At 41.9% G+C, this 25,842-nt stretch overlaps 1 protein-coding gene and 1 long non-coding RNA gene across 6 annotated transcripts in view; one reads left to right on the forward strand and one right to left on the reverse strand.

Annotated features, from left to right (window-relative positions):
• Positions 1 to 4,638: 4,638 nt before the first annotated feature.
• The window catches only part of FAP (prolyl endopeptidase FAP), a 61,370-nt gene continuing 40,166 nt past the window's right edge, over positions 4,639 to 25,842 (reverse strand). For 2 of the 4 annotated variants that reach the window (XM_065561771.1, XM_005290354.4), the window contains exons 17-26: positions 24,031 to 24,078; positions 21,658 to 21,756; positions 20,756 to 20,825; positions 19,434 to 19,628; positions 16,501 to 16,555; positions 10,692 to 10,791; positions 8,464 to 8,528; positions 7,464 to 7,536; positions 7,115 to 7,188; positions 4,639 to 4,998 (exon numbers count right to left, since the gene is read on the reverse strand). In XM_065561771.1, the coding sequence (XP_065417843.1) occupies positions 4,897 to 4,998; positions 7,115 to 7,188; positions 7,464 to 7,536; positions 8,464 to 8,528; positions 10,692 to 10,791; positions 16,501 to 16,555; positions 19,434 to 19,628; positions 20,756 to 20,825; positions 21,658 to 21,756; positions 24,031 to 24,078 (881 nt within the window). In that variant the 3' untranslated portion in view covers positions 4,639 to 4,896. The remainder of the gene's footprint in view (positions 4,999 to 7,114; positions 7,189 to 7,463; positions 7,537 to 8,463; positions 8,529 to 10,691; positions 10,792 to 16,500; positions 16,556 to 19,433; positions 19,629 to 20,755; positions 20,826 to 21,657; positions 21,757 to 24,030; positions 24,079 to 25,842) is intronic. The other 2 variants (XR_010591573.1, XR_010591574.1) reach the window with 1 other exon arrangement.
• LOC135974335 (uncharacterized) lies at positions 7,452 to 10,759 on the forward strand. Of its 2 annotated transcripts, none has more exons than XR_010591575.1 (3): positions 7,452 to 7,591; positions 8,779 to 8,823; positions 10,622 to 10,759. It is a non-coding gene; the product is annotated as an uncharacterized LOC135974335 (long non-coding RNA). The 2 variants fall into 2 exon arrangements; XR_010591576.1 differs by having other exon boundaries at positions 7,456 to 7,595.

Consider the following 25,842-nt stretch of genomic DNA (forward strand, 5'->3'; position numbering starts at 1 on the left):
CAGCCACAGAAGGTCCAGTGCAGCAGAACTGGTGTAGTTCCAGTTTGGCTGGGAAAGAGGGGCTGGATGTGGGAGAGATGCTCATGGGGCATGTGCATGCTGTACAGTATGGAATGGGTGGGTGGGGGGCAGGGAGCAGGAGGGAGCATGGGATTGGAGTGTGGCCAGAGGATCTACTGCTGTGCACGTGTAGATGCTGTACGTGAACTATTTAAGCCACTGAGCTGAAGCAGCCCCTGCTTTGCCACCATGTTTGGTTTATTTTGTGCTTGCAACGCATCCACAGGGGAACTGGAACTGTAAACAATCTAATCAGTGTTTGATTATTTCCCAGTACAAGGACTTCTCTGCTCAATACAAATAAAATAGTAGTGTCTACACACTTCCTCTCTAAAACTCCATCTCCACTGACTTAGCAGACTTGTTTAAATAACTACACTTTGAGCTGGGGGTGGGATTTGGAGCGCCAGGAGACCTACCCAGGCTAGCTCTGACTGACACAGCATGCTACAGAGTGAAGCTGAGGTGTTGCAACCAGACCCTGACTAGGTACCTAACATCTTCAATGGGACCACATTCAGGGTGGCTAGTCACTCCCGCTGCCACAGCTATACTCTGTTTTTAGCATGATAGCTTGATTGGAGCTAGCACAGGCATGTCTCCTTGATTGGGACTCACACTCCCAACTCCAAGTGTAGACATCCCCTTCGAGTTATTTAAAGCCAAAGTTTAGCTGTCCACTGTGGTAAATTGTGTCAGAGCGAGTTAAAATGTCATGTTTGAGACTAAATCCAAGGTATGAATAGGGTGTTCACCTCACACATGTTGGGAAAGGGGTAATACAGGCCTGAGAGATCAGTTAACCTGCCTGCTTGCACCTGGAGAATGGGCCAGGCCTAATTAGAAATAAAGCTCAGCTGCGGGAGAGCACAGTTTGTTTCCATAGAGCTGGGTGAGCCCAGCTTGGGAGGAGACCCAGAGGGCAGGAGGTAGAGAGTTTCCATCTCTTGGAAGCAGCCTGAAAGAAGGCTGAGAAGCAGGAAGCAGAGCAGGCAGGCTATCCACCCAGGGGTGAGCTGAAAGTCTGACTGGAGGCAGGGGCTACGTGGAGCTGTAGCCTGCCTGAACCCCTGTGTGAGGGGAGGAGTGTGCTAGCTCATTCTGACAGTCAGTAGACATGCTGAGACTGTGCCAGACTTGGTGGATGGCAATACAGAGTGGAGAGTGCTGCAGGGATTCTGATGGGCAGGGTCAGTTGCTAAGGGATGAACACATGGGAGTTTCTGCATTGCACATCAGCCCTATTGCCTGCTGTTAGCACAGACTGCCTATGTGGACGGAGCATATGTGATTACAAGGAGATTTCAATACTGGCATCCAGCTGAAGATATCGCCTCCCACCCTTAACTACTTAACTCACCTGCCCTGTCTTACTGATTGCAGGGTAGAAGTTATTCCAGCAGTGCTGTGTAGTCGTCACACTGTACTGGAGATGTAATCCTGCTTTTCCTTACAAACAATGAACCGAGTGCATAGTGGCTGATATAGAAAAACATTAAGCAGAACTAACAGAATGCTGTGCTTTCTCCCCTCCCCCGCCCGCGTCTATACCACTACTTTCTCCCCCACCCCCAGAAGCCAAGTTTAACAATGCCTGCTCTATTTTCCCAGATAATAGCTAGGCACTAGAGCAGATTAACAATGATGCCCAGGCAGCTTAGTCCACTTCTAAACATTATTTCATCTATCTATCTATCTATCTATCTATCTACACACAGAGACACACACACACACCCCGTTTAAACTCTCCAGGTATGCCCATCCCTCCAAGCGCTTCTGGCTTCATACCTTACACAGCTTATGAACGACTCATTAGGTCAGAATCATTTAATTGGTTATACTTCCAATATTAGATAGTAGGGGCTGATTTTTAAAGGTATTTAGATGCCTAAAGCTACAGATAGCTGGCATGTGAAATCTTAAAAGTGCCTAGGTGTCTAACTCCCATTTCAATCAATGGGCGTTAGGTGCTTTTGAAAATTGCAGCAGGTGCCTATCTTATCCTTAGACACCTAAATACAGATTCTCTGCTCAGTCATACCCATTTTACAGAGGCTTCTCTGGAGTTACACCACTGTAAGAGAGTTGAGAATTAGGCTCTAATAAATTCAACTGACTTGTATTCCTCATTTGTGAAATCACCCATTATTGAAAGTACTGTTGTCAGTAGAACACTCACAGAGGCCCATATAATCACCATTTAATTAGCCCTGCTTCATGTTATATTTGCTTATTTTACTGTTAGCTTTCTCAGAGCTATAATTTTTTCCTTTTTACAATTAGAACAGCTGAATTTTAATTACATTACCAACAAAAAGCTCATTAACGTCACTTAATTGGAGTGTTTCCAAAAAAACCTTAACTGAACTGAATATTTTCTGAAGAGTTCCCATCAAAGTATAATTTAACCATTACAAACAGCTTGGCAACAACATTTACATAAAGAGTTATCTTTCTCTGAAGAATGTTTTTATATGAGGAAAATCAGATTTGTTATTGCCATCCGCAAAACAAAGGGAGTTGTTATATCGCAGGTTGCTTCCACCTTTTAACTCCATTGGACAAATCCTGTATTTTTGTCATTTTGGTTAAATTAAGGCCTTTTCTTTCCCACAAAGAAATCTAAGGCAATAGCAGACAGGGTTAGAAAAAAGCTTTCCTTATGGGCAGGTTATTCAATAACTGCCCACCTCAAGGTTTCTTGCACCTTCTTCTAAAGCATGGTGCACTGGTTACTGTCAAAGACAAGAAGCTGGATAAGATGGACCCTGGGTCTGATATAGTATGGTAACTCCTATGCAAGTATGATCATAGAATTATTTGGTTTGCACTGGTTCTACTCTAGTAGAACATCTTGTCCAATTCCCTGCATCATGGCAGGATTGATTTAATTCTCAAATCATCTCTGATCGATGAATGCTTAGTCTAGGGCTCGAATGTCCCCACTGGTAGTGATTTCAAAGCCACTTTTGGTATCTCTTTTCCAGTTCCCTTTTATTGTTGTTGTTTGTTTGTTTATTTGCATTGTGGAAGTGCTGAGGGACTCCAAAGAGAGACAATAAACCCACTGGGCTAGGCTGTGTACAAAGTCATAACAAAAAGACCTGCTGGTACATAACAAAAAGACATGCTGGTAGTAGCATGATACTGACCTTGCCCATGCCAGGAAACGTGAATTTAGGATGTTTTCTAAATATTTACCGTAAAGTTTTCCTTCTTTGTCTTCTGTCCATTATTCCAGATTCTGTTCTCATGGACTAGCAATGACTATCATCTTTATAACATCATTTTGTGTATCTGTAGATAGTTATGTTATCCTTCTAGCTTCTCTTTGCCAAGTTCACCTCACTTTTCCTCACAGATTCCATTTTTTGTATCTTTATTTAGTTGATTTCTGAACATCCTCTAGAACTTGACTAGGTCTATTTTGAAAGGGTGAGACGACGCTTTCCACATCTGCACCCTGTAAAAGGACTCTTCCCAAGCAGCATCCCCCCCAAACATTGAGAGCGAATCAGGGCCCAAAACTTTTAGGGTCACCACAGAGCAACTTCAGTTACACTGATTTCAGTGGCGTTGCACCAGCGTTAAACTGGAGTCAAACAGTGGTGAATCAGGGCCCAAGTATCATTGAGCTATCTTTAAAAAAAAGTGGATTAACATTAATTGAAAACAAAGCGAGAAAAAACTCAATGATTCTTCTCATTTTTGACTGAATGGTATTTGAGATTCAGTTCAGTGGTGCTATTACAGTTAGAAATTTGAGGGAGGCTAACTAGCTAGCAGAGAGGAAGAATGATCCAGTGGTTGGGGCACTAGTCTGGGACACAGGACACCCAGATTCAATTCCTTACTCCACCATGGACTTCCTGTGTGACCTTGGGAACTCTGTGCCTCAGTTCCCCACCTGTAAAATGGGGGTCCCAGCGAGGAGATGGGCATCACCAGGATAAAACTGCCCATTGAAACTTCATGAAAATGATGCCTCTGCCATGGATTTGGTCACTGGATACACACAATGTGGCTAGCAAGTTCTGGATAAGAATGGAAACAACTGTTGGGATAAAATAACTATGCTGAGCCTACTTCTTCTACCCCTTAAAATGAACCCAACTGAAACTTGGTTTGAGTTTCAAAAGGTTTGGTAAATAAAATAAAAAAATTCAAGCCTCTGTGAATGTTTTCATATCAGCCCAGATGAAGACCAGAAACACCAAGCTACTGACTTCGCTCATGCTAGGAAGCAGTGAAAATCTCAGGAAAAGATTCTTCTTTGGAACTCAGGATTTCAAACCCACCAGCACTGACTAAACTTTGGACAAGCATCTAAGCTACAGGATGATTATACAAACTGCAATTCCAAACCTGGTGTGGTTCACCCAGCACTAGGTTTTGCCCCGTTACTGTGGTTGGGACATTACTTAGGAAATCACATTGCTCTCTCAACTGTTATTCATATAACTAAGCAAGCATATTCATTTGGCTTTACGTCTTCTTCCCAAATGAGCATCTATCTCTGGAACATGAACCAGAACCCAGAACACGAAATTTTATGCAAGATAACAATAACCACACATAGAATTTTAAATTTTTGTTTTATTTTTTTCTAACAAGCCGGTGTTAAATGTGCCAAAACCTGTAGTGGTACATTATCTGCTATTATACAACATCAGTAACAGATGTAAACTCCAAATTAAAAGTATCTTAATCTTTAACTATTAATCCACCTCCAGAATATACTTAATCTGTACGCACGCAGTTACAACTGCATTACATCAAGGCACATCTAGCTCTCAGTGATGTTTAAGATGCTTCATCGTGCTGAGAATACCTTTGCTATTCTGACAGGGAAAAACATTGTTTGAGGAAGTGGGTCATATGGGTGTAAAGATGTTTACTTGAAAGGCCTGGAATTCCATGGTCCTGATCAGTGTACCACTGAAAAAGAAGAAAAAAATCCAACAAAGCACACTTGATTTCTCCATCCTACAGTAAGTAAACAATCCAGAAGCTTGATCTTTATTAATTATTATTACAGCCTGTAGCAGGGTGGTTACCCTACTCCTGCCTGAGGGGTTTAAAACAGCCCTGGCAGAGGGCTGGGGCAAAGGGAAAAGCTACTGGGCTAATTGAGGAAGTAGCCACAGCTGGGCCGTGCCCCAATCAGGCCTCAGCTGGCCCTATATAAGAGGCTGGGAGCCAGGAGCCTCTCTCTGCCTTCAAGGAGAGAAGGGCCTGGCTGTACCAAGCTAGAGATAGGGTACCTGAGTGAAGCAGGGCTGGGGACGAGCTGGGGAGCTCCAGCCTGAAAAGCCCCAGGCTGTGGCTTAGTGGAAGGCCAAGGGGTATTGGAGGTTGCAGAGGGCAGCCCAGGGCTAGGCTAAGGCAGCAGGTCCAAACCCAACCTTGCCCGTGATGAGTGGCCTATACTGCAGTCTGCCCCAGGGAGCGGGGGCTAGTTGGTGACTGGCAGTGGCCTTATTCTGAGGTGAGGTAGGGATAGTGGGTGGGGGTTCCCTGGGGAGGGGAAGCCCTAGTACTGAGGGGTACTGCCTGGGGGCAGCACCCCAGATACAAGGGCACCGGGGTCCAGGAGGGACATGGGGGGCCAGAGGACAGGCAGATCACCGGCCTGCAGAGGGCGCTCCAGGAAGAGCTAATTCCCAGAAGTCACCAGCAGAAGGCGCTGCAGGGGTGAGTCCACTCTGCCACACAGCGCTATAAAGGTTGCAAGGTGCCTCACAAAGGCAAATGGGCAGTGACTTGGTAGATCTTTGTTCTTTTTGTGTTAATTATTTTTGATCAATTTTCATTATATTCATATTCTCATTGAACAAAGTTTCTAAATAATCTGTGATTTGTGAGTCAGAGTGGCTGCCTGGTGAGTTAGTTGCATCAAGCCAGAGCAAAAAACACTCCAAGATGCCCTCAGGGACAAGAGTTCTTGGCATGTGTTGCATGTCCTTAGCAGTAGGATTATTAAGAAGACAGACTTGGCTAGCAATGTTTTACTCTCACCAAACAGCCCTTGCCTAAAAATTGTGGAGTTCTGTCCAAATCATTCAGCATTATATCAGTTCCATAGGCATTAGATACAGCATCCTGAGAACAGTGACTTAAGTGGATTATGTTATACCTTGAAACAGCAGCAATTATTTTCACTTATTTTTTAATTGGACAACTTGCTTTAAGTTATTTCCATCCAGGTGTCATAAAGGTACTCCGAAATCCAAATTTTTTTTTTTTTAGGCCAGGTCCTTCTCTTCTCTGCAAATGCAGCAGAACCAGCAATTTTTTTTTTCTGTATTGGTGGGGAATGTAGGATAACTGAAGTCCACACAATGGTCCATACATTTATGGAGTTACACAAACCCAAGTGCTATGGGTGTTTCCGGTGTACTCATGTGTATGGGAGCTCATGGACAGAGGTAGGACCGGGACAAAACTGGTGTATCTGTCATTAGCTCAGGACTGAAGGGTATAGAAGAAGCAAAGCTTGGCATGGATGCAATAAATCTTTTGTCCATTTGGCCTCCCTTTTACTCTTCCTTCATCCCTTCCACCCTCCTGTCTGGTCTGGTCTGTTCTCTCTGCCCCTGCTGCCCTGCATAGGCTTCCCTGACAACTTGTTCTCTTCTCCCTCTGGACCTACTATCCAGATGCCTTGTTCACTTCTCTGCGAGCATTCATCTTTGTTTGTGGCTGGCAGGTCCCTGAAGGCAGCTCCTAATTCCTCCTCCTCTTTTATTAGGTAGCAACAGCCTCAAGAAGAGCCATCTAGGCTGACTGCTCGTTCTTGTTTCCAGGTGCTGTTACAGGCCTCCAAGCTATTATTTGCAAAGAAGAACCTGACCATCTGTTGAAGCAGCTGGAAATAAGGAGCAGAGCCAGTGTCATTTGGCTAGCCAGTTTTCTGGGGCTACCAGCAAGTGTTCCCCAGACCACAAGCTACACTATGGGACTCATTGGGCTAAAGTGAGCTTCTTAAAAATGTCCGCAGATGTAAGAGGCATTACCAGCCAACGCTTAAAAAGAAAAATAGTCTGTTATCTACCATTGCCTGGAAATCCACCTGTGCGTTAACCAAAGCTTTAGAGATCTGTGCTGAGTTCTGGAAATGTACATTATCTAGAAAAAGGAACAGAACAAAAAGGGAAGAGTGGGTTATTAAAATCTGGTAAATACCAGATAGCTTAAAGCCACAGTGCATTAAGTTCAGTCCATCAATTATTGAGTGATACAGCTGACATTACTAACAATGAGTAAGCCACACTTTATATACCCTATGGAAATGGACCAAACATCTAAGTACTGACTCTAATCAAAGTCAAAGAAAGATGCTTAACGTTTCTCAAACAAAGATGTTGTCGCTCAGTATTTGAACTGCATTTCGTAAACCTCACCATCTGCTGTTCCGTGGATGAGAAGATATTCCACGTTTCGGAAATTCTCCGCTCTCGCCATCACAGTTGAATTCTGTTCAGGGGAAAAATGAACACTTCAGCAGCTGCAATTTAGACCACTTAGTCACGTAGGTAAAAGGCTTTCATTGCATAGTATAAAACTAACTGAATCATCATATAAACTGGCACTATAACGACAATAGTGATTATTTATTACTCTCTGGGCTTGGAACGAAAGCCAGATATATTCTCTAGGCTTTTCCCAGGGCTAGTTGACACAAATCTTAGGCCCCCACCCTATCCCTCCCACTGGCCGCAATGCCATTCCTCTTACGCCAAAATCCTCTGCCAGAGGAGTTTGGGATGAGAAGTTTCTGCCATTTGGATGGAGTTTGGAAATGAGCATTAAGGGCCTAACCCAAAGCCTAATGAAGTCACTAAGAGCCTTTCCACTGACTTCAGTGGGATTTGGACCAGGCCCTAAATGTGTTCAGAACTGGTATGTATGTTTGTGGAGGGAATCAGGGGAATGAATAGAGGATGGAAATTTCCTGTTAAACTGTTAGGAAACAGCAATGTGCCCCCATTTAGGGGCGATAATCTGATTACCTAGGGGGCTCGTGTCATTTCACCACAGTCTGCACAAAGCAGCTTGCATTCTACGCCAAGTGATCCCAACAGCGACCAGTAAACAATCATTTAAACCCATAACTAGTGGGGGTCCCCCCACCCAACGCTGAAGGTAAGCAGCATTATCTGAACTGACCCTGTCTGTTCCAATGGGACAACAAGGACCCTTAAACATAGAATATTTAAGACTATTAAATATAGGAAAAAGGAGTAAACTATAGGCAGGTGAATTCCATGCTAGCAGCTTTCACTGCTGTAGGGCTGATACTACTAGGGCTAGAAGACTATTTCTCTTCCCCACTACTCCCTTCCTCCCTGCTAATGTGATTCTAAGTTTGAGGAAAAGAAATGCAATGAAGAGAATTCTTACTTTGTAGTGTTGGAGATTATCTGACTCAGTCGGCAGACCCATAAATCGCTCTGTGTAGATAGATGCTATTATATTAAAAAAAAAAGTTTTAGACAAAATATATTCACATCTAATGGTTGAATACTATGAGTATGTGTTTAAACTACACACAGTTCCATTAATACAGCCTAAATGTATTACTTGTTTTAGACTAGTTCTGTGGCATCCATCACTGTAGTTCCTGGCTGCCTCACACTACACTAAAACCAGCTACATACAAAAATCATTGATGAAGATGAATTGATAAACATATTGCCACTTTATCTGCCCCTGCAGAAATACCCAACCCGGAGTGACCTAACAAAAGGGCTGAGCAAACAGGTAAGTTATGTACCGTGACCTGAGAGCTATCAAATGTAAGCTTTGGCAGTCTACCTGGAACCCCAGTCCCATAGACAAAGGCTGAGATCGCTTTAGCTAGGAGGATAAATTCCAGTAACCCAGCATACATCTACTGCCACAAGGGGACACACGAGAGACTATCAAGAGCTTTATTGTAACCAAAACATTACTTTATACTCAGAAGCAGGGAAGAGTCCCTTAGGATTTCATCCTGGTGACCCTTCCTGTTCAATGTGTATACAGACACTGTGGGAGAATGGGAGACCTAGGCTGTGGTATAAAACCCTATGCACAGGATATTCAGGTCTTTGTCCATTTTTTCACTGATAGCAAAGAAACCACAGCGTTTGGTTTCTTAGTCTGTGACTGACATAGGGACATAGGTGAGAGCAAACCTCTCTGCATCTGAGACTTTCAGCTGGGGCACCTTACTGCTTAAGGGCCCACTCAGGACACCTTTACAAGTGATCTTCTATGGCTGCCAGGCTGTTTAGTGAAATGTGGGTGGTTGTTTTGCTATGGAGTTCTTACTGTAATGTGCACCTCAGAGTTCAGGAGAATGGGGATCTGTGAGCTGGAAGATGGTAGCATTATGTCATTAACTGACTAGCTATGACTGGCACATGGATTTGGAGAAAGGATACATTTTACAGCCTCATTTCTCTCACTGGGGTAGGGTCTCATGCTTCCCAGTGACAGAACCATCATTAAATAAAAGTTGCTGAAGCTCAATCCAGATAGGAGGGAAGAGCAATTACTCAATGACTACCCTTTTGGGAAGAAAGGCTAAAAATTATTATGCAGCCATTCCATCTGCCTCTGCGAAGACCCACAGGATAGTCAATGATAGTTTATGGTCAGTGTGATCAGAGACCGCTGACAGATCTAACACAATCAGTACACACATCTAACTGTGTCTAGGGAGAAATAAATAGTCAATCTGTGTGCCACATATACATTTGTAGCTCATCTTGGGGCGGGGGGGCTCATGGAAATCTGTGGAGTCACAATACAACTGCAGTTGCTGCAACACCACTTTCTCAATAACTTTCTCCAGAAAGGGGAGGTGGACCATACTGGGCAATAACTGATTAAGCTGTGATGTCACGGGCAATTTTTTGAGCAAGAGTTTTCTCACTGATTGCATAATGGTGGGTGACACCTTACCCTCCCAGCTACAGTGAGTGTAGTTACATGTAACTTACACCCACTGTAAGCCCCCTGTACACTGTCAGTGTGATGTCAAGGATGCTTCGAGTAAATGAGAACCTAACAGACAGAGGGTATATCTAATGCAACGTGATGTTCAACTTGTGTGGAAGAAAATGGGGGCAGTGGTTGAGAATCTTCATGGGAAGCCCTGCTAGGAAAAATGTTTAAAAATACTGGAGATCTGGTACAAATGATTCCATCTCAAAGGCAAAAAATTGTCCTTCAGAAATATTTTTATGAGCTGCAAGGATAAGTGATTTCTGGATGGGGTAATGTAACCAGAGAGGGGTGACTCCCTCAAAGGCAGAGAAATCACCTCAAACTTGTCCCCTCAGTTCAGTGGCAGACTTAACAAGTAGTTCTAGGAAGCCCCATCCAGCACATCACTGAATGCATATGGGATACATAGGGGGCTTTACAGATTCACAAATGAGATTAGCAAACCCTCTGCCAGAACACAGTATTTGTTCCAAAAGGCTGGGTGCAGCTATTGGCAGCAGAGAAAGGATTAAATACAGGCTTTGAGGAATTTTATTTTGGTGATGACAATTTCTTTTTTTTTAAGGTTTCAAGTTGTCGAGCTCTTGCAATAATGTGATGCTTTCTGAGTCAGTGTTTATGAAATGTTTCTATACCATAATATTCCCAGCTGGAGACAGGAGCCACTGCCATTCCGCATTTAAATACTCCACTGCCAGATCCAAGTGCCAGAGAAGTTACATATCCACCATAGGACTGGAGAGAAATCACAGGCAGGTTAATACTATGCAGGTAGATATTTCTTTGTTCTCTGAGAATCCAAGTAACAAAACATTTACATTCAAAGGAAACATTTGCTTTAATAGCATGGGGGCAAAGCAACTAGAGGTTTTACCTTCACCAGCATGAACTGAGTCTGGCTGACTCCTTGAGAGGAACAAAAGGAAAAGACAATTCTATCTAATCGCTTCATCTCTTCCTACCATCTATGTTACTGCTTCATCGGGGACCCTGGTTCAGGACAAATCCCAGTATTCCTCACCTACTGAATTACCTAGCCAAAAGTGGAATTTTCTGCCAAAAATTGTTTACATTGAATCAGCCCATATGTGAGGCCGTGGACAAGAAGTTGTGGAAGGGTATGGATGTTGGCTTTAAAGCAGACTACACTACCCCACAGAAAGGTCAGGCTTTTGTTATATGCCTTAACAATGTCCATGTGCTGCAGAGCTGCCAAGTAGAGCTAGTTGGAACTTTTTTTTTCCTAGCAGAAAATTTTGATAGAAATGGGAAAAAATCATTTTAGTCAAAATTTTCCATGGCAAAGTTAGACTTCTCAGCAAAAGATCCCAAACCAAAAAATTTCAGCTGAAAACCAAACATTTTGATTTGGAAATGCTGCTGCAATGCCTCATGGGAACTGTGTATCTCATGTCTCTATGATCCTCTATGGGCCAGGCTCCCTGAGCAGACTACATCTCCAAATTGCACCACAGTCTCCCTTCTTGCTGAGTTACTATGGTGCATTCTGGAAATCCCTGATAGTGGCGCATTATAGCAGATGTAGTCCAACTAAAGGACCTGACCCACAGGGAGAACTGGGATAATGAGGCATCCAAACTATCATTCCCATGAAGCACTTCAGCAACATTTTTGAAAATAGATTTTTCCCCCCCTCCCCCTGGGTTTTAAGTGTTGGTGTTTTCAACAAAAAGTGGAACTTTTTCATGGGGAAAAAAAACCTTTTCACAACAAATGTCACAGTCAAAAACCCAATTTTCACCGAAAAACAGTTTAGACAGAAAAATGTCAACTAATTATACTAACTAGAAAGCCTGACTGGACTGAAATTTGTTTTCTCAGCAATAAAGAGAAAATACTCTACCTTTGTCTATCCCTATATATGATTCTGATATGCTTTCTTCAAGATTTTTGGATTCTTTTCTGCAAGGGTGAGGAAAATATTCTTGCAACTCATTAAAAAAACTGAAGTTTCCCCTCTGTCTTAATAAGCCAACTGCTGAGGTAAACAAAATAATTTTATGCTCAAAGGAAGAGAGAGATGTTACTATGTGACCTTTTTTTTTGTATTGTTTCTAGCAGACTGAGGGACTGATAATGAGTTACAGGTACTAAGCATCTCTCAGATTCAGATGCTATTACAGGAATGTTGGGGATGGGAAGTATTAAGTAACCTTTGAGTATTTATTACTCCACTCAAGATTGGAGAGAGAGGACCTTCATTTAGGCCAGGATCTGGCCCCATGTCATTCGTACTCTATTTCATTCAGCATCAAGTTTCATTTCTAAGGCCTCTAGAAAACAGAATGACTCCAGTCTCTGGATGTTAAAGACCAGAAAGTGGGGAAGCTGAGTTCTGTTTGGCATCCTATCCAAATAAAGAAGCTTAGAACCTGATACCTTAGTACTGACTACCTCAAATACATAATTGAACACATGATGGCCAGTCTGCATGGTTGCATAATTTCCTGTTCCTGAAACCCACCCACCCTTCTTAAAGGATCAGCTGCCAGCTGTCAAAACTCTGTGGGGCAAGCAATTCCTCCACCTCCCTCCTGCTGCTTGTTCCTGGCCTGACCCTCAGGCCGGGAACCAGCAGGGGAGAATTAGTTCATATTTGGAGAGGAGGCAAGGGGAAGAATCAGCCTGGAGTTCGGAAAGGTTCTGTGCAAAGAGGTGGGGCTGGCAGCTGAGAACAGTTGATATTGGGTGTGTAGGCATTTGGCCTGCTTGATAGGGATGGGGGGAGCAGAATGTGTGACTGAGGGAGTGTGAGCGCTTGGATGAACAGCTAGAGAGGATAAAGGATTTCCATTCTTTCTGGAGGAGGGGGCAGTAGGAGCCAAAGGGGCTTGTTCAGAATCCTGCAGATGAGCATTCTCATCCTCTGTGTTCAAAATATAAAGGGAAGTTTAGAATTTAATGAATGTATTGGTTTTAATCATATTGCCTGTCAAAAATAAAGCAACTCCCCACCCCCTTCTAAATAGTATCCAACTTGAAATGAGAGTGAGGAATAACTAGAAGCAACAAATAAGGATATAGTAGACAACTTATGAAATTATTTTTCAGCTAACTTGAGGGGAATTTGAGGTAAAGAAGTATGGGCTGGATGAATGGACTGTAAGGTGGATAGAAAGCTGGCTAGATCGTCGGGCTCAACGGGTAGTGATCAATGGCTCCATGTCTAGTTGGCAGCCGGTTTCAAGTGGAGTGCCCCAAGGGTCGGTCCTGGGGCCGGTTTTGTTTAATATCTTTATTAATGATCTGGAGGATGGTGTGGACTGCACTCTCAGCAAGTTTGCAGATGACACTAAACTAGGAGGCGTGGTAGATACACTAGAGGGTAGGGATCGGATACAGAGGGACCTAGACAAATTAGAGGATTGGGCAGAAAAAAACCTGATGAGGTTCAACAAGGACAAGTGCAGAGTCCTGCACTTAGGACGGAAGAATCCCATGCACTGCTACAGACTAGGGACCGAATGGCTAGGTAGCAGTTCTGCTGAAAAGGACCTAGGGGTCACAGTGGACGAGAAGCTGGATATGAGTCAACAGTGTGCTCTTGTTGCCAAGAAGGCTAACAGCATTTTGGGCTGTATAAGTAGGGGCATTGCCAGCAGATCGAGGAACGTGATCGTTCCCCTTTATTCGACATTGGTGAGGCCTCATCTGGAATACTGTGTCCAGTTTTGGGCCCCACACTACAAGAAGGATGTGGAAAAATTGGAAAGAGTCCAGCGGAGGGCAACAAAAATGATTAGGGGTCTGGAGCATATGACTTATGAGGAGAGGCTGAGAGAACTGGGATTGTTTAGTCTCCAGAAGAGAAGAATGAGGGGGGATTTGATAGCAGCCTTCAACTACCTGAAGGGGGGTTCCAAAGAGGATGGAGCTCGGCTGTTCTCAGTGGTGGCAGATGACAGAACAAGGAGCAATGGTCTCAAGTTGCGGTGGGGGAAGTCCAGGTTGGATATCAGGAAAAACTACTTCACTAGGAGGGTGGTGAAACACTGGAATGCGTTACCTAGGGAGGTGGTGGAGTCTCCTTCCTTGGAGGTTTTTAAGGCCCGGCTTGACAAAGCCCTGGCTGGGATGATTTAGCTGGGAATTGGTCCTGCTTTGAGCAGGGGGTTGGACTAGATGACCTCTTGAGGTCCCTTCCAACTCTGATATTCTATGATTCTATGAATTTATCCAAATCAGAAATCAGCATAGCAAGGCCAGAAAATAAGGAACCAGCAGTAGAAAGATTATTGTGCTATAGCAGGTTAAGAGGTGGAGTTTGACGCCTGAATTGCTTTAACAGTCTTTTACAAGCTTTTGCTGTCCAGGAGAGATTGGTGAGTCTGAAAAAGTGAAAAACATAATGCCTGCCAACACATACAGACTATAAATAGGGACATTTAGGTACAAAAGAGGAATGCATTTTCAACTCTATTGAAATATATTGGATCTCTAAAGGCTTTTTGGTGGACTGAGTGGGAAAATGACAGCTTCCGCCTTAAAATATAAAGACTGACTGCTTGTGCAATAGTGCCATTAGTTTAAGAATGCATCTAATGTTGGACCATGATACTTCTGACCTGTCAAATGTCATCATTTGTACGGTTGCAGTGTTGGTCCTAGAATATGAGAGAAACAAGGTGGAGGAGGTAATAGAATTTGGTCCAATAAAAGGTGTTGATGAAAGAGACAAGCTTTTGAGCTTACACACGTGAATAAGAGCTCTGTGTAAACTCAAAAGCTTGTCTCTTTTCACCAACAGAAGCTGGCTCAATAAAAGGTATTACCTCCCCACGTTGTCTCCATCGTTTGCATAGGAAACTTGTAATTTTATTTATTTAAAAAAAAAAAATTCAGTTCAGAAACAAAGATTTGCCCCCAAAATATTAAGTGTTATATCAGAATGACCTACTCATAGAGGTATCATTTAATTATATTTTACTGCATTGAATTGTATCTAGGTGTTTTGTATTGGTGTATGATCACAGTACCTAAAATATTAGTTAATATAAACTTCATACAAAGCTGTTAGCAGCCCTGTTCACATCAGCCACTTTTGTTTGCTACTGTTCAACTGAATCTTCAAGTTCTGTCCTGTAACGTGGTTCTAAGTAAGCTGCTCATGGGGCAACTGGGCCAAGGAAAAACAAAAGAAAAATTAAACGACTGACTAGAAGAATACTGGCAAAAAGACAGTCTCATTAAAGAGAATGAAACTATAACTCTTTGAAAGATAATCAGAGAAAAATGAACATTTATAAATAGCAAAACATTGGAAAGAATCAATTAATTGGTGGCTAACGTCCCAGTTTAGTCCGTAAAGTGTTCTAGCTACTGCGGTCTGTTACTGTTGGGCCACTGCTCATCCTTTACTCTTAAACACTACTTTCAATACCAGGATCTTATCTTGAAGTTCAAAATGATAACAAAGGGAAAGACAATAATTATAATTGTTTCTTTCTCTTCTGTTAAAGCCAGATTCTGCTCTAGAAATCTGACCCTCAGGCACCCTAAGATACTACTCAATGTAAGTAGGGCTGGCAGAATCTGGCCAATAGGAGGTTAGTTTACAATTATGTCAATTGAAAATGAAGCACAATATAACAATAAGAAACAATGGAAGATCCCCAGTACCTCCTGGTTTTGACTGGCCTAGAAATGCAGTGAGAATGACTTTCCTTGTGTATTTCACTGGTCCCAAACCCAATCAGGAAGAGCAAAGGCACAGGAAAAGTCGAACAAAGGCAAAGAAGCTTTTCCAAACCTCAAAAGGTTTAGATTTGATTCAAGTTCTAGCTGATGGTTTGGCCTCATCCAATGTGCTTTGCCCATCCCTACTTGGAGTCCCCAGCCTTCAGAGTGTGCAGCCCTCAGCCTTGTACTTCTTCAGTAAAAGAAAAAATTCTAGTTTGGGAAAGAGGTTTGGTGCACTTTATTTTCTCTTAAGTTCAACTCCATGCACTATTTCCAGGCCAGACAAAAATCAGGAAGTACAGGAAGTCCAGAGTGATGCCAAAGTGAGTGGTTTCAGATCAAAGGGATTAATGGGATTCTGTTGGGTTTTTTTAATTTCAGATCACATAATTTCACACTTCTTGAATTTTGATGCGAGTATCATGTTCAAACAAACACCATTATTAACAGTGAAGCCAAATGAAATTTCTGAGCTTTGCCTGGTTTCAACCTAAAACTATATTTGCAGCTGAGATCTACTCAAAATTCAGCCCAGGCCTTCCTGAAAATCAGTATAGGCTTCTCAAAAGGTTTGAAAATCCTCATTGAATCTGATTTTTAAAATTTTTTTACTGTGACAAAAGTTTAGAGAAGTAGCTTTAGAGAGACTTTGTGGAAAACAAGGAAGAATTTTAGAAAACACTAACGGCAGTAAGATGAAGAAAGGTAAATAAGGAAATACCAAAAACAACAGCAATTACTTACCCAGCCCCATATTGCTATTCTTTTTTCATCAACAAAACCCATTTCTATAAATTTTCTGTTTAAAAGAAAAATCACAATTATAAAGCCATTCTTATCACCCAATAGGATTATTTACATTACATTTAGTTAATAAAAAAGAGGTCAAGCTTCTTTCATGCTTCCCAGACACATTAGGGTACCACTCAGAACAGAAAGCACATCTGATTTCTGCAAAGGACCAAGTAACAGCTTCATGGATTTTAAGGGACCATTATGGTCATCTGTTTGACCTCCTGAATCAATGAAACACCCTTTAGTTTACTTTTTACTCTTAATATTTAAATGCACATTTATTTTCATCTATGTAGAGAGACCACAGCATAGCTGAAACCATGCTTAAGGAGCCCAGTGGGAGCACTGATCACAGCATGGAAGAGTAACTAAAGAAGATACACTCAGAAATCATTGATACCCCCTTTGGCCTTCATTCCTGACTGTGTTCCTAATTTAAATCTATCTATATATAGATATAGATAGATATAAAAGGAGCTAATAAAATGCATACACACCAGTAAATGTATCTCCTGATCTTTCATTATTCTTACTCTCCTTCTCCCATTATTCCATTCATGCTTTTCTTAATGCCAGCCTTTGCTGTGTTGTCACCAACATTAGGGACTGATCTGGCAAGGTGCTCAACATACTCAACTTTCAGCGGTGCTCTGTAACTCTCCGGAGGTGCCTTACAGGACTAGGTCCTGAGTTTTAAACTACCCGGCCCTTTTATTTGTCTGTAAAGTGTCATGCACACTCATGGCACTGTAATAAAAAATAACAAGGAAAAGTTCTCCCAAGGCTCCCTGCAGATGCATGTTATAAAGCTCAGAGAGGAGGGAAGGGCTGTGCCTTACTCCTCTGTTTGATCATCAAGCAGCTTGAAGGGAAAACCAGATCACTGGCATTGGGTTTCCTGTCTCTGCATCCCATTGCAATGATGCAGTCTGCTGAAGGTTTGTGCACAGGGACATCTTCCCAAAGAAGCCACTTAGAAAAAAGTTGTGTAAACGGGGTGAATTATCAGTGCAGATCACAGCACACAATAGGGTAAAACAGGGAAGAAGAGGCAGGAGGAGGGAAAAGACACAAGAAAGATTAAAAACTAGTAGGCCAAGGGCAACTCCCCTGTCCCTTTCAGCAATATAATCTCACTTTTCTTTCTCTCGGCCATCTTCACATCCACATTTAGAGGAAGCATAGTGACAAATGCACCAAATAGGGCCAGATTCACCCCAGGGTCTCTACCAGCAGCTGCAAACTTTCCTTTGCCAGGAAGCCCACACAAGTGGCCAGAACCACACCCAAATTAGGAGGTACTGACTGGGAGGGACATGGGATGTGGGCTTCCAGAGGGTGCACTAATTCAGCACAGTTCTGCTGCAGCCTTTGCCAGCTGGGCTCCTTTGTTTAAAGCACCTCTCTTCCTGGGGGCAGTCCCCCACCAGGGTGCATGGCCCTGGCTGGTAAATCTGCCCCATAGTCTTGGGACAGACTAGCAAAATGAAGCAGAAGCCATCCTACACACACACAATGTAAAATGGGTGTAGAGGTTGGCAGTGAATTGGGGAACGTTTGCATGGAAAGTCTGTGGTAATTTCAGCCATTCCTTTACAGGCTGTCAGACCAGACTGCAGCTGCAGAAGCACCTTAGCCTCACTGTGTCTCTGACAGGTCGATTTTGACCCCTTTCATGTCGGAGTGTCACTTTAGAGCAATAACAGGTCATTTATAACTTTGATGATCTCATAAAGTGAGTGAGTATGTCGCTGCAATGTTTCAGGAAAGAAAAGTAAATAACAGATGACACTTAGAAGCCTGAAATGATAAAACAGGTAGTCTGCTTCAGACTTCAATGAAAAGGATAATAACACCATACTTAATGCAATAATAGCTAAGGAGGAAATGTAGAGATCACTAAGCAGAAACAGGAAGGAAGAGATAAGGGTACTTAGAGGCAGTGCTCTCAAGCACATAGAGCAGGGACATGGGTGTCAGGGCTCCTGGATTCTATTCCTGGCTCTGCTATTCACAGCCAGGTCTATCATTTGGGTGGGGCACCCATTCCCCCCACCCAGCCTGCACAGCACCAAAAAAGTCTGCCTAGATACCAATCAGCCCCTTTGGGGCACCTTCCCTAAGACAAAATTAATCCCTCTCCCACCACAACACAGCTCCCCTGGGGCTGCACACTAACCCTCCTCCCATTCTAAACACCTGCTTTGGTAGTGCAGTTGTATCTTGTGACTCTGAAATCCCAAATTGAGGCTTCTGAGACCCTCAGTCCTCCTTTCTGTCCAGAGGCTCCATTCAGGAGGGATATATCTGTTTGGAGCACTTGCAGTCTGGATAACTTTGATGCAGAGCAGCATGGGAGGAATTGCAAGAGGTTGCTGTCAGCACCTGTTGCCCCAGGCACCCTTGTCATTTCTTGCTACCTTGGAATGACAAGGAAGATGGGTCTTGTGACTGAACATGCTCTCTGATAGTCTAGAAATGTGGATACTGTTGTACCACAGACTTCACGGCTGACTATGGGCAAGTACTTTCAGATCCTAGGATTGAAGGCATTATGGACATACACCTTATTATTCTTAAAGAATTGAAGTAGCAGTATTAAGTGCATCCTTTATAGTGATTATGTATATCAAGTGATGGGTTCAGGGGATATCACATGGGTACCATGTACCTCTAATTTTCGCTCTCCATGAGTCCCATCTCTTGTCTTGCCTACTGGAGGCAATGAGGAACCCCAATATAGCTTTTCATTCTTAGCAGTTACCAGCCAAGTGGTGCTCAAAAGACCTTGAAATGCATCTACTAATCTGTCTCATGGACCACTGCTTCAGTGTTGCTTAACATGTGGAAGGGATTCTATTGAATCCTACTGAGATACTCACTTCGCTGCTGAGATTTGGTCCTCAATTTCATAGACTCCGAGTTTTCGATATACTGCATGTAGCATCTTGTCACCTTGAAAAGCTGTACCTCTGCCATCCACAAGAGCAACAATAATTTCCTCCCTGCTTGCAAGATAGGTTATCCAGCTAATCCCAAATGTGTGCTTTACATTCTGACTGCAAGGTCCTCCATACCTAAAGGAAATATCGCAGAATCTCAGATTTGGTGGATGATCTTAAACAAAGCATTTATTAAATACAGGACATGAATAATGGAATAACTAAAGCTCAAACCTCAGATCTTATTTAATATAAAAGAAACTTCTTGAATGCATAGCCCCTGGTGGGCAGCCTAACAGAATCTTAATTCTGGAGAGGGGAAATTTCTGGAAGTGACTGTAGTTATACATGTGTCTCATATTTTCCCTGCCTATCTTCCCCTATAAGGCAGAACAGGCTCATGGTATTCAGTAGACAGAAACAGTCAGACCTTTACAAATATAGGTGTGGGACTTTGCCAGCTGTAATCCACTTCAGTTCAGGTTGATCCATTCGATTTGGACCAAAATGGCCCATGGCTGCAATGTCCCAAGAGGAACTCTGAGAAGATATTATGCCTCAAAGTCACAATTCCTCCCCTCTCTGCCTTGTTCTGGCAGAGTGAATTACCTCACCCCTTGTTGGGATACAGTTGACCCCTCACCCCTCTGCATCTGGATTGATAATCTGACCAGCAGTGAGTGGGGAAGAGGCAAGGCCTCCTTTCCCCTTTGTGCCAACTTGCTTACTAAGGGGAATATCAAGTGAGCAGCCCCTGCTTTCTCCCTGATACCTGGCATCATAGTCTGAGCACACCTTACTCAGCTGAGCAAGACAACAGAAAGGGCTTTACTCCTTATACACTTGAATGAAAGCTGGGGATAATCTCTAGCCCACAAGGTTTACATTTTTTCTTCTTAGCCACTTCTGATAGGCTCATATCATACTTTCCAAAGTTAACAACAGTGAAACTCATAATGTGCTATCTTCAGCAGTCTCATGGTACATGGAAGTGGCAATGGAATTGAATCCAAGCAATATTCTACAAATTCCTATTCTCCTTTTGAAGGACTAATCTTAGTCTCACTGAAATCAACAACAAAACTCTCATTGATTTCAATAGGATCAGGATTCTATTTCAGAAATGTAGCCTAAATCCAAAGAACTGGTGTGCTTGTTATATACACTAATGCACTTATCCTGCACTACACGTGACATGTCAGAACTAATACCCTTTCTGATAAAGCAGATTATGTGGAAAAAGAAAAGAAAATCTTACATACACTTGAATAAGCAGAGGATACTTCTTGGATCTATCAAACTGCGGAGGTAGAAGCATCTTGTACCACAAAGCTAAAAAAAGATATATTACAAATATATCAATGTTTAAGATGATTTTTCTATGTATGAGCCATTATTTATTGGAATAGCATATGAAAATGAGTAAGCAATGAGACACAGGATTCATGAATTGTGAGTCATGAATTGATTTTAAGTCATTTTTCCTATTTAACTGTTTAAAAACAATCTTGAAGAAATAAAGTGTTGAGGCTTTTGGGGTTTGTTTTGTTTTTTTAATTAAGCTGCATACAATAATATTAGGGTCTAATTTCTGCAAGTATCTAGAAAAAAATGAAATCAGGATGACAAGTATTAACTCAATGGTGAGCTGTACGAGTATAGGAAACATTCTATACCAATTTATTACTATAATATAAAATAACGTTATAAAATCACTAATGATAACACCTTCACAATTCAGACCCTATTCTTAAGGCATTATAACAGGCAATGCATGCATACCAGTTTACATATTACCTTTTTATGAATACCACGATGCTTTTTATTTCTCTCTCCCATGTGAGAGAAAAATAAATTAATTTACACTTAAATATTTGTAAATTAATTAATTTACAAATATTAATGAATGAAGTCTCTTAACAGCGTCACCTCTGTGTGGTAGGGATGTATTTTATCTGTTTCACTGACAGGCAAACTGAGGCATAGTGATATTGCGTTTCTCAAAGTCAAATAGTGAAACCATGGCAGAACCAGAAATACAATCCAGGAAGCCTAATTCCAAATCCCTTGTTCTAATAACTGCTGGAGCATGCTTCCTACAATAGAATAAGTGTAAAAATGATAGAAAAAGTAAATAGTGTAATAGAAATTGTATAATTCTTACTAATTCCATCCACTTCAAGTTTATTAATGTCTGTCTTAGGCATTTTGATGTTTTCCATCGCAGATTCTAATTCCAAATTGTCTTCCAGGACTTTAATCTCTAGGTAAAAGAAATTTCCATATTAGCAATCAATTTGCTTTTCAACTCTTCTCTGTTAATGGAGACTCCCTTGTTTTTTTTGTGGCTAAACTGGAAAAGAAATCTATGGAAAACTCTTACAAATATGGTAATGAGGTCATACATTGGAAAATCATACACTTGAAGTTGTATTTACATATAAACTGGAACATTGACATATTCTGTATGGGATACAAAGTAATTGATCTTATGTGACTATTATTTTTTCTCTCCTTGTCCACTCACACACCTCACTCTTCCTACCTTTTATTTAGTTTATTATGTAGAATACACTCCTGTCTGCAACATGCTTCTCCAAATGTTGACTCTAGTTACATCCATTGTCCTGAATAATGGATTACTGCACACTCCTCTTTATCCTGCCTCATATAGCAAGATATAATGTACTTCTCTGCATCTGAATTAATACTTTAATCTTGTCCTCTGCTGTAACTTCACTGAATTGTAATTTACAGACTAATTTCTAATCAAATCTCAATATAACCATGTTTATTTACTGAAAAACTTTACTAGATGAATAAGCACTAAACATTGACATGTAAATTTAAAAAGTTATATTTTCTGTATAATTAATATCCAGCACAGATTGTAGTACTGGCACAGTAGAAGTCCACTGAAAGCTACTTTGTGTATCAAAATACTTTCCTATGACTAGGGATGGGCATAGAATGTCGTACCTAATGAGGGTCTGTGACCTGAATCTTCACCCCCAAACTGAAACAGAACCTTACGTGATTTTTTAAACAACTTCCGTTAAACTTTTTGTCATCATTTTACATTTTTGAAAAACGCTTCCTGGTTCTATGACTGCAGTAATACCAGAAGAATACAGACTGACCAGGAACAGGAAATACCAGAATTCTTTCAAGGAAGTCAGTTATTGTGAATGTCCAGGCCAGTTTTACAAATCCAGGAATTTTGGATAGCTTGGATAAAGGCTGAAAAACCATCCTGATGTTGGAACCAAACCAAACTGGAGCTCCAAATTTTTTGAAGTTTGTCCATTGCTATAGACAGTCCAAGGTAACCTTCCAGTCTGGTGTATGTGAATTTAGCTGCACAACTCCCATTTGAATTCATAGGTGGTGTGTGGCCAACCACAATGAAAATGGACTTGCTGCCCCTCCTATGCAATTGCAGGCTAGTCCAAGACGAACACTGTCACGGTCACCTAACAAGAAAGCAATTAGCCCAAGTGGCACAAAGATGACTAAAACAAGTGGCTACATAATTACCCTTACAAAGACAAAAGAAGGCAGCTTGAACAGGTTCTTTCTGCAGTGAAGCAGCATGGCTAAGCGAGGCACAGTGAAGGCAAAGGTAAAAGTCCATTAAATTAAACATTTGTTTCCTAGGCACAAGGAGATACCAGAGTGCCATACTGATAATTCAACACTTTGTTCACCATTTCATACAGATTGTGCTCGTTGCTGGGGAAATTAGAAGGGACCCTTAATGGGCAGATAAAAGTGGCAATTCATGCATAGATTTTGCAGGAGGAAGAGTTGGAAAAACATAGCTAGAGAACAAAAGCACACATGATGGGAATGGAACAACCTTTTCCAGCTCCAAACATTTCTTTTGGATTCCTCACAAAATTTCTAGTCAACCCTTGCTCAGGCAAAATGCAGGTCAATGGCAGTGTGCATAACTAAGGGTACATCTACACTACAGCGGGGAGTCGATTTAAGATACGCAAATTCAGCTACGTGAATAGCGTAGCTGAATTCGACGTATCGCAGCCGACTTACCCCGTTGTGAGGACGGCGGCAAAATCGACTTCTGCCGCTTTTTGTCGGCGGCGCTTACTACCACCTCTGCTGGTGGAGTTAGAGCGCCGATTCGGGGATCGATTGTCGCGTCCCGACGGGACGCGATAAATCGATCCCGGAGAGGTCGATTTCTACCCGCCGATTCAGGCGGGTAGTATAGACCAGACCTAAGGGTTGAGTAGAAACTGTGTATTGAGCTCAGGATTTGGCTCACTGGGAGTTACCAATGCTCAGTATACCCACTGCTTGTAGCAATGCAAAATGCAAGGCTGGATTCAACAATAAAAATACAGTACATCCAAATTTCACAATGTAATACGAAAGAATCTGGGTATTGAATCTGACCCTCAAAGTGGGTTAAAAGCATCTTTAGTGCAAGTCTAAATAGTGACTTATGGTGATTTATTTAGTTAATATTCGGGATAAAAACGACGCACAGAAATATGCAGAATATTTGCAGTACCTCGGTCATTGCTGCTGTCAAAAAGAGTGGAAATAGGAATGCCCGGACCTGTAATGAGAATTAAAAGAGAAAGAAAGTTGTATATCCTTTGAAACATAACTTGGTTCAAAGAGTAGAGTTACCATTAAAATATCAATGATAAGATGTGTCAGATTACTTAAATTTTCTTGACCGGATGTTTGTATATAACTTCCTTTTTATAGAATCATAGAAATGTAGGGCTGGAAGGGACCTCAAGAGGTCTTCTAGTCCATCCCCCTGCACCTACACCATAAAACAGTAAACACTCTCTTTGAAAATGTCTTACTAACAAGTATAATAATAGCTGTTACCAAGGCCCAGGCATAGTGTAATTATACAGCCACATCAAATGACTGTATGATTGCCCTCCTTTTGAAAATTGCTGCATAATTATGCTTCAGAATCCAAGCTTTCATTTAAAAATAAATAAATCTTACAGTTCCACTGAATATTTTCAAAAAGTGAACTGAACTTCCACATAGTGCTCTCTGCTTGAGTCTGCAGACAGTCTGAAACAATGCTCTAAGAAAAGGTGTGAACTATCCCAAGCCATCTCAATAATATGTCAACTCAGAAGCCTAAGGATGTCAATTTAAATGTCATCATTGTTAACCAAATGTGATGAAATCACCATATGCCCAATATGCCGTTACTGTTTCATGTCAAAAGTGTGCAGCTGGCGCATTTGTGTCTCAGTAGTGACCCAGGTTTCAGATCCATACAAAAAGATAGAAGCCACTACTGTTTGATAGATACGGATCATAGTCCAAGTTGATACGTGGCACTGACACCACAGAAGCTTTCCAAGAGCATAACACCCGCAGCCTTGTGGATTCAAGGTTTCATGTCACCAAGGCAGCTTCCTTCCCTAACAATGGAGCCAAGATACTCATGATACAAACAAGGATGTCAAGCATCGTACCAACCAGCCTCCAGTGTCTTCCCAAGTGACTCAATGCCAGCTCAGGTGGCTTGGGCATCTGCTCCATAGCAGCCCATCAGTTTTATACATTTGATACAACAAAATTTGGATGGAGAAGACCTCATGGGCAGCCTCATACATGCTGGAGGGATGTCGTGGCTTCCAACCTCACCTGCCTCAGTCTTAATATAGAGCAGGCCGCAACACTGACAGGAGACTGGGTTCTGTGGAAATGGGTGATCTGAAATGTGCACTCTATGCTCCATGAGCAACATAATGAATGAATGACTGATTGTTAACCAGACTAGCTTCCCATCCAGTCTGGGTACCAAAAGCCCCAATGTCCCCTACCAATCTGTCTAAATCTCCATCATATCTTCATATCATCTACAATGCTGTGATGTATTTTTAATAGAAAAATCTGGCACAATGAAAAATTGTGGGAAATGTAAATTTAATTTAGTAGCAAAATATAAAACTACAAAGGTTTCTGTATTAAATTGTACTGTACTGGACTGGGAACTGTGAGGGATACAAGCATGAGGGGGAAGGTAATGTTGCACAATTCTGGGGTTCCTAGTGCATAACACAGGAGTCACTGCCACACACATTATGTCAAAAGCACTGCTTAGGAAATGGGTTCTTGGCCATTACCAAACAACAAAGCTCTAGGGAGGAAGGTAACTTTTAAACCCCTCAAAGACCATTTCTTTCCTGTAGACAAGGTGACATCCAGCTAATAGCTAAGGTGCCATTACATAAGGTGAACTCAAAATTAACAATGTGAAATGGGCTTCTGAGAACATGTCACATCACATTTGCTAAGGTGAGTGGATTTCATGTGGTGATGACAATATCAAATATTCTTG

Source organism: Chrysemys picta, chromosome 11 (genome assembly GCF_011386835.1).
Source record: "Chrysemys picta bellii isolate R12L10 chromosome 11, ASM1138683v2, whole genome shotgun sequence".
NCBI lineage: Eukaryota > Metazoa > Chordata > Testudines > Emydidae > Chrysemys > Chrysemys picta.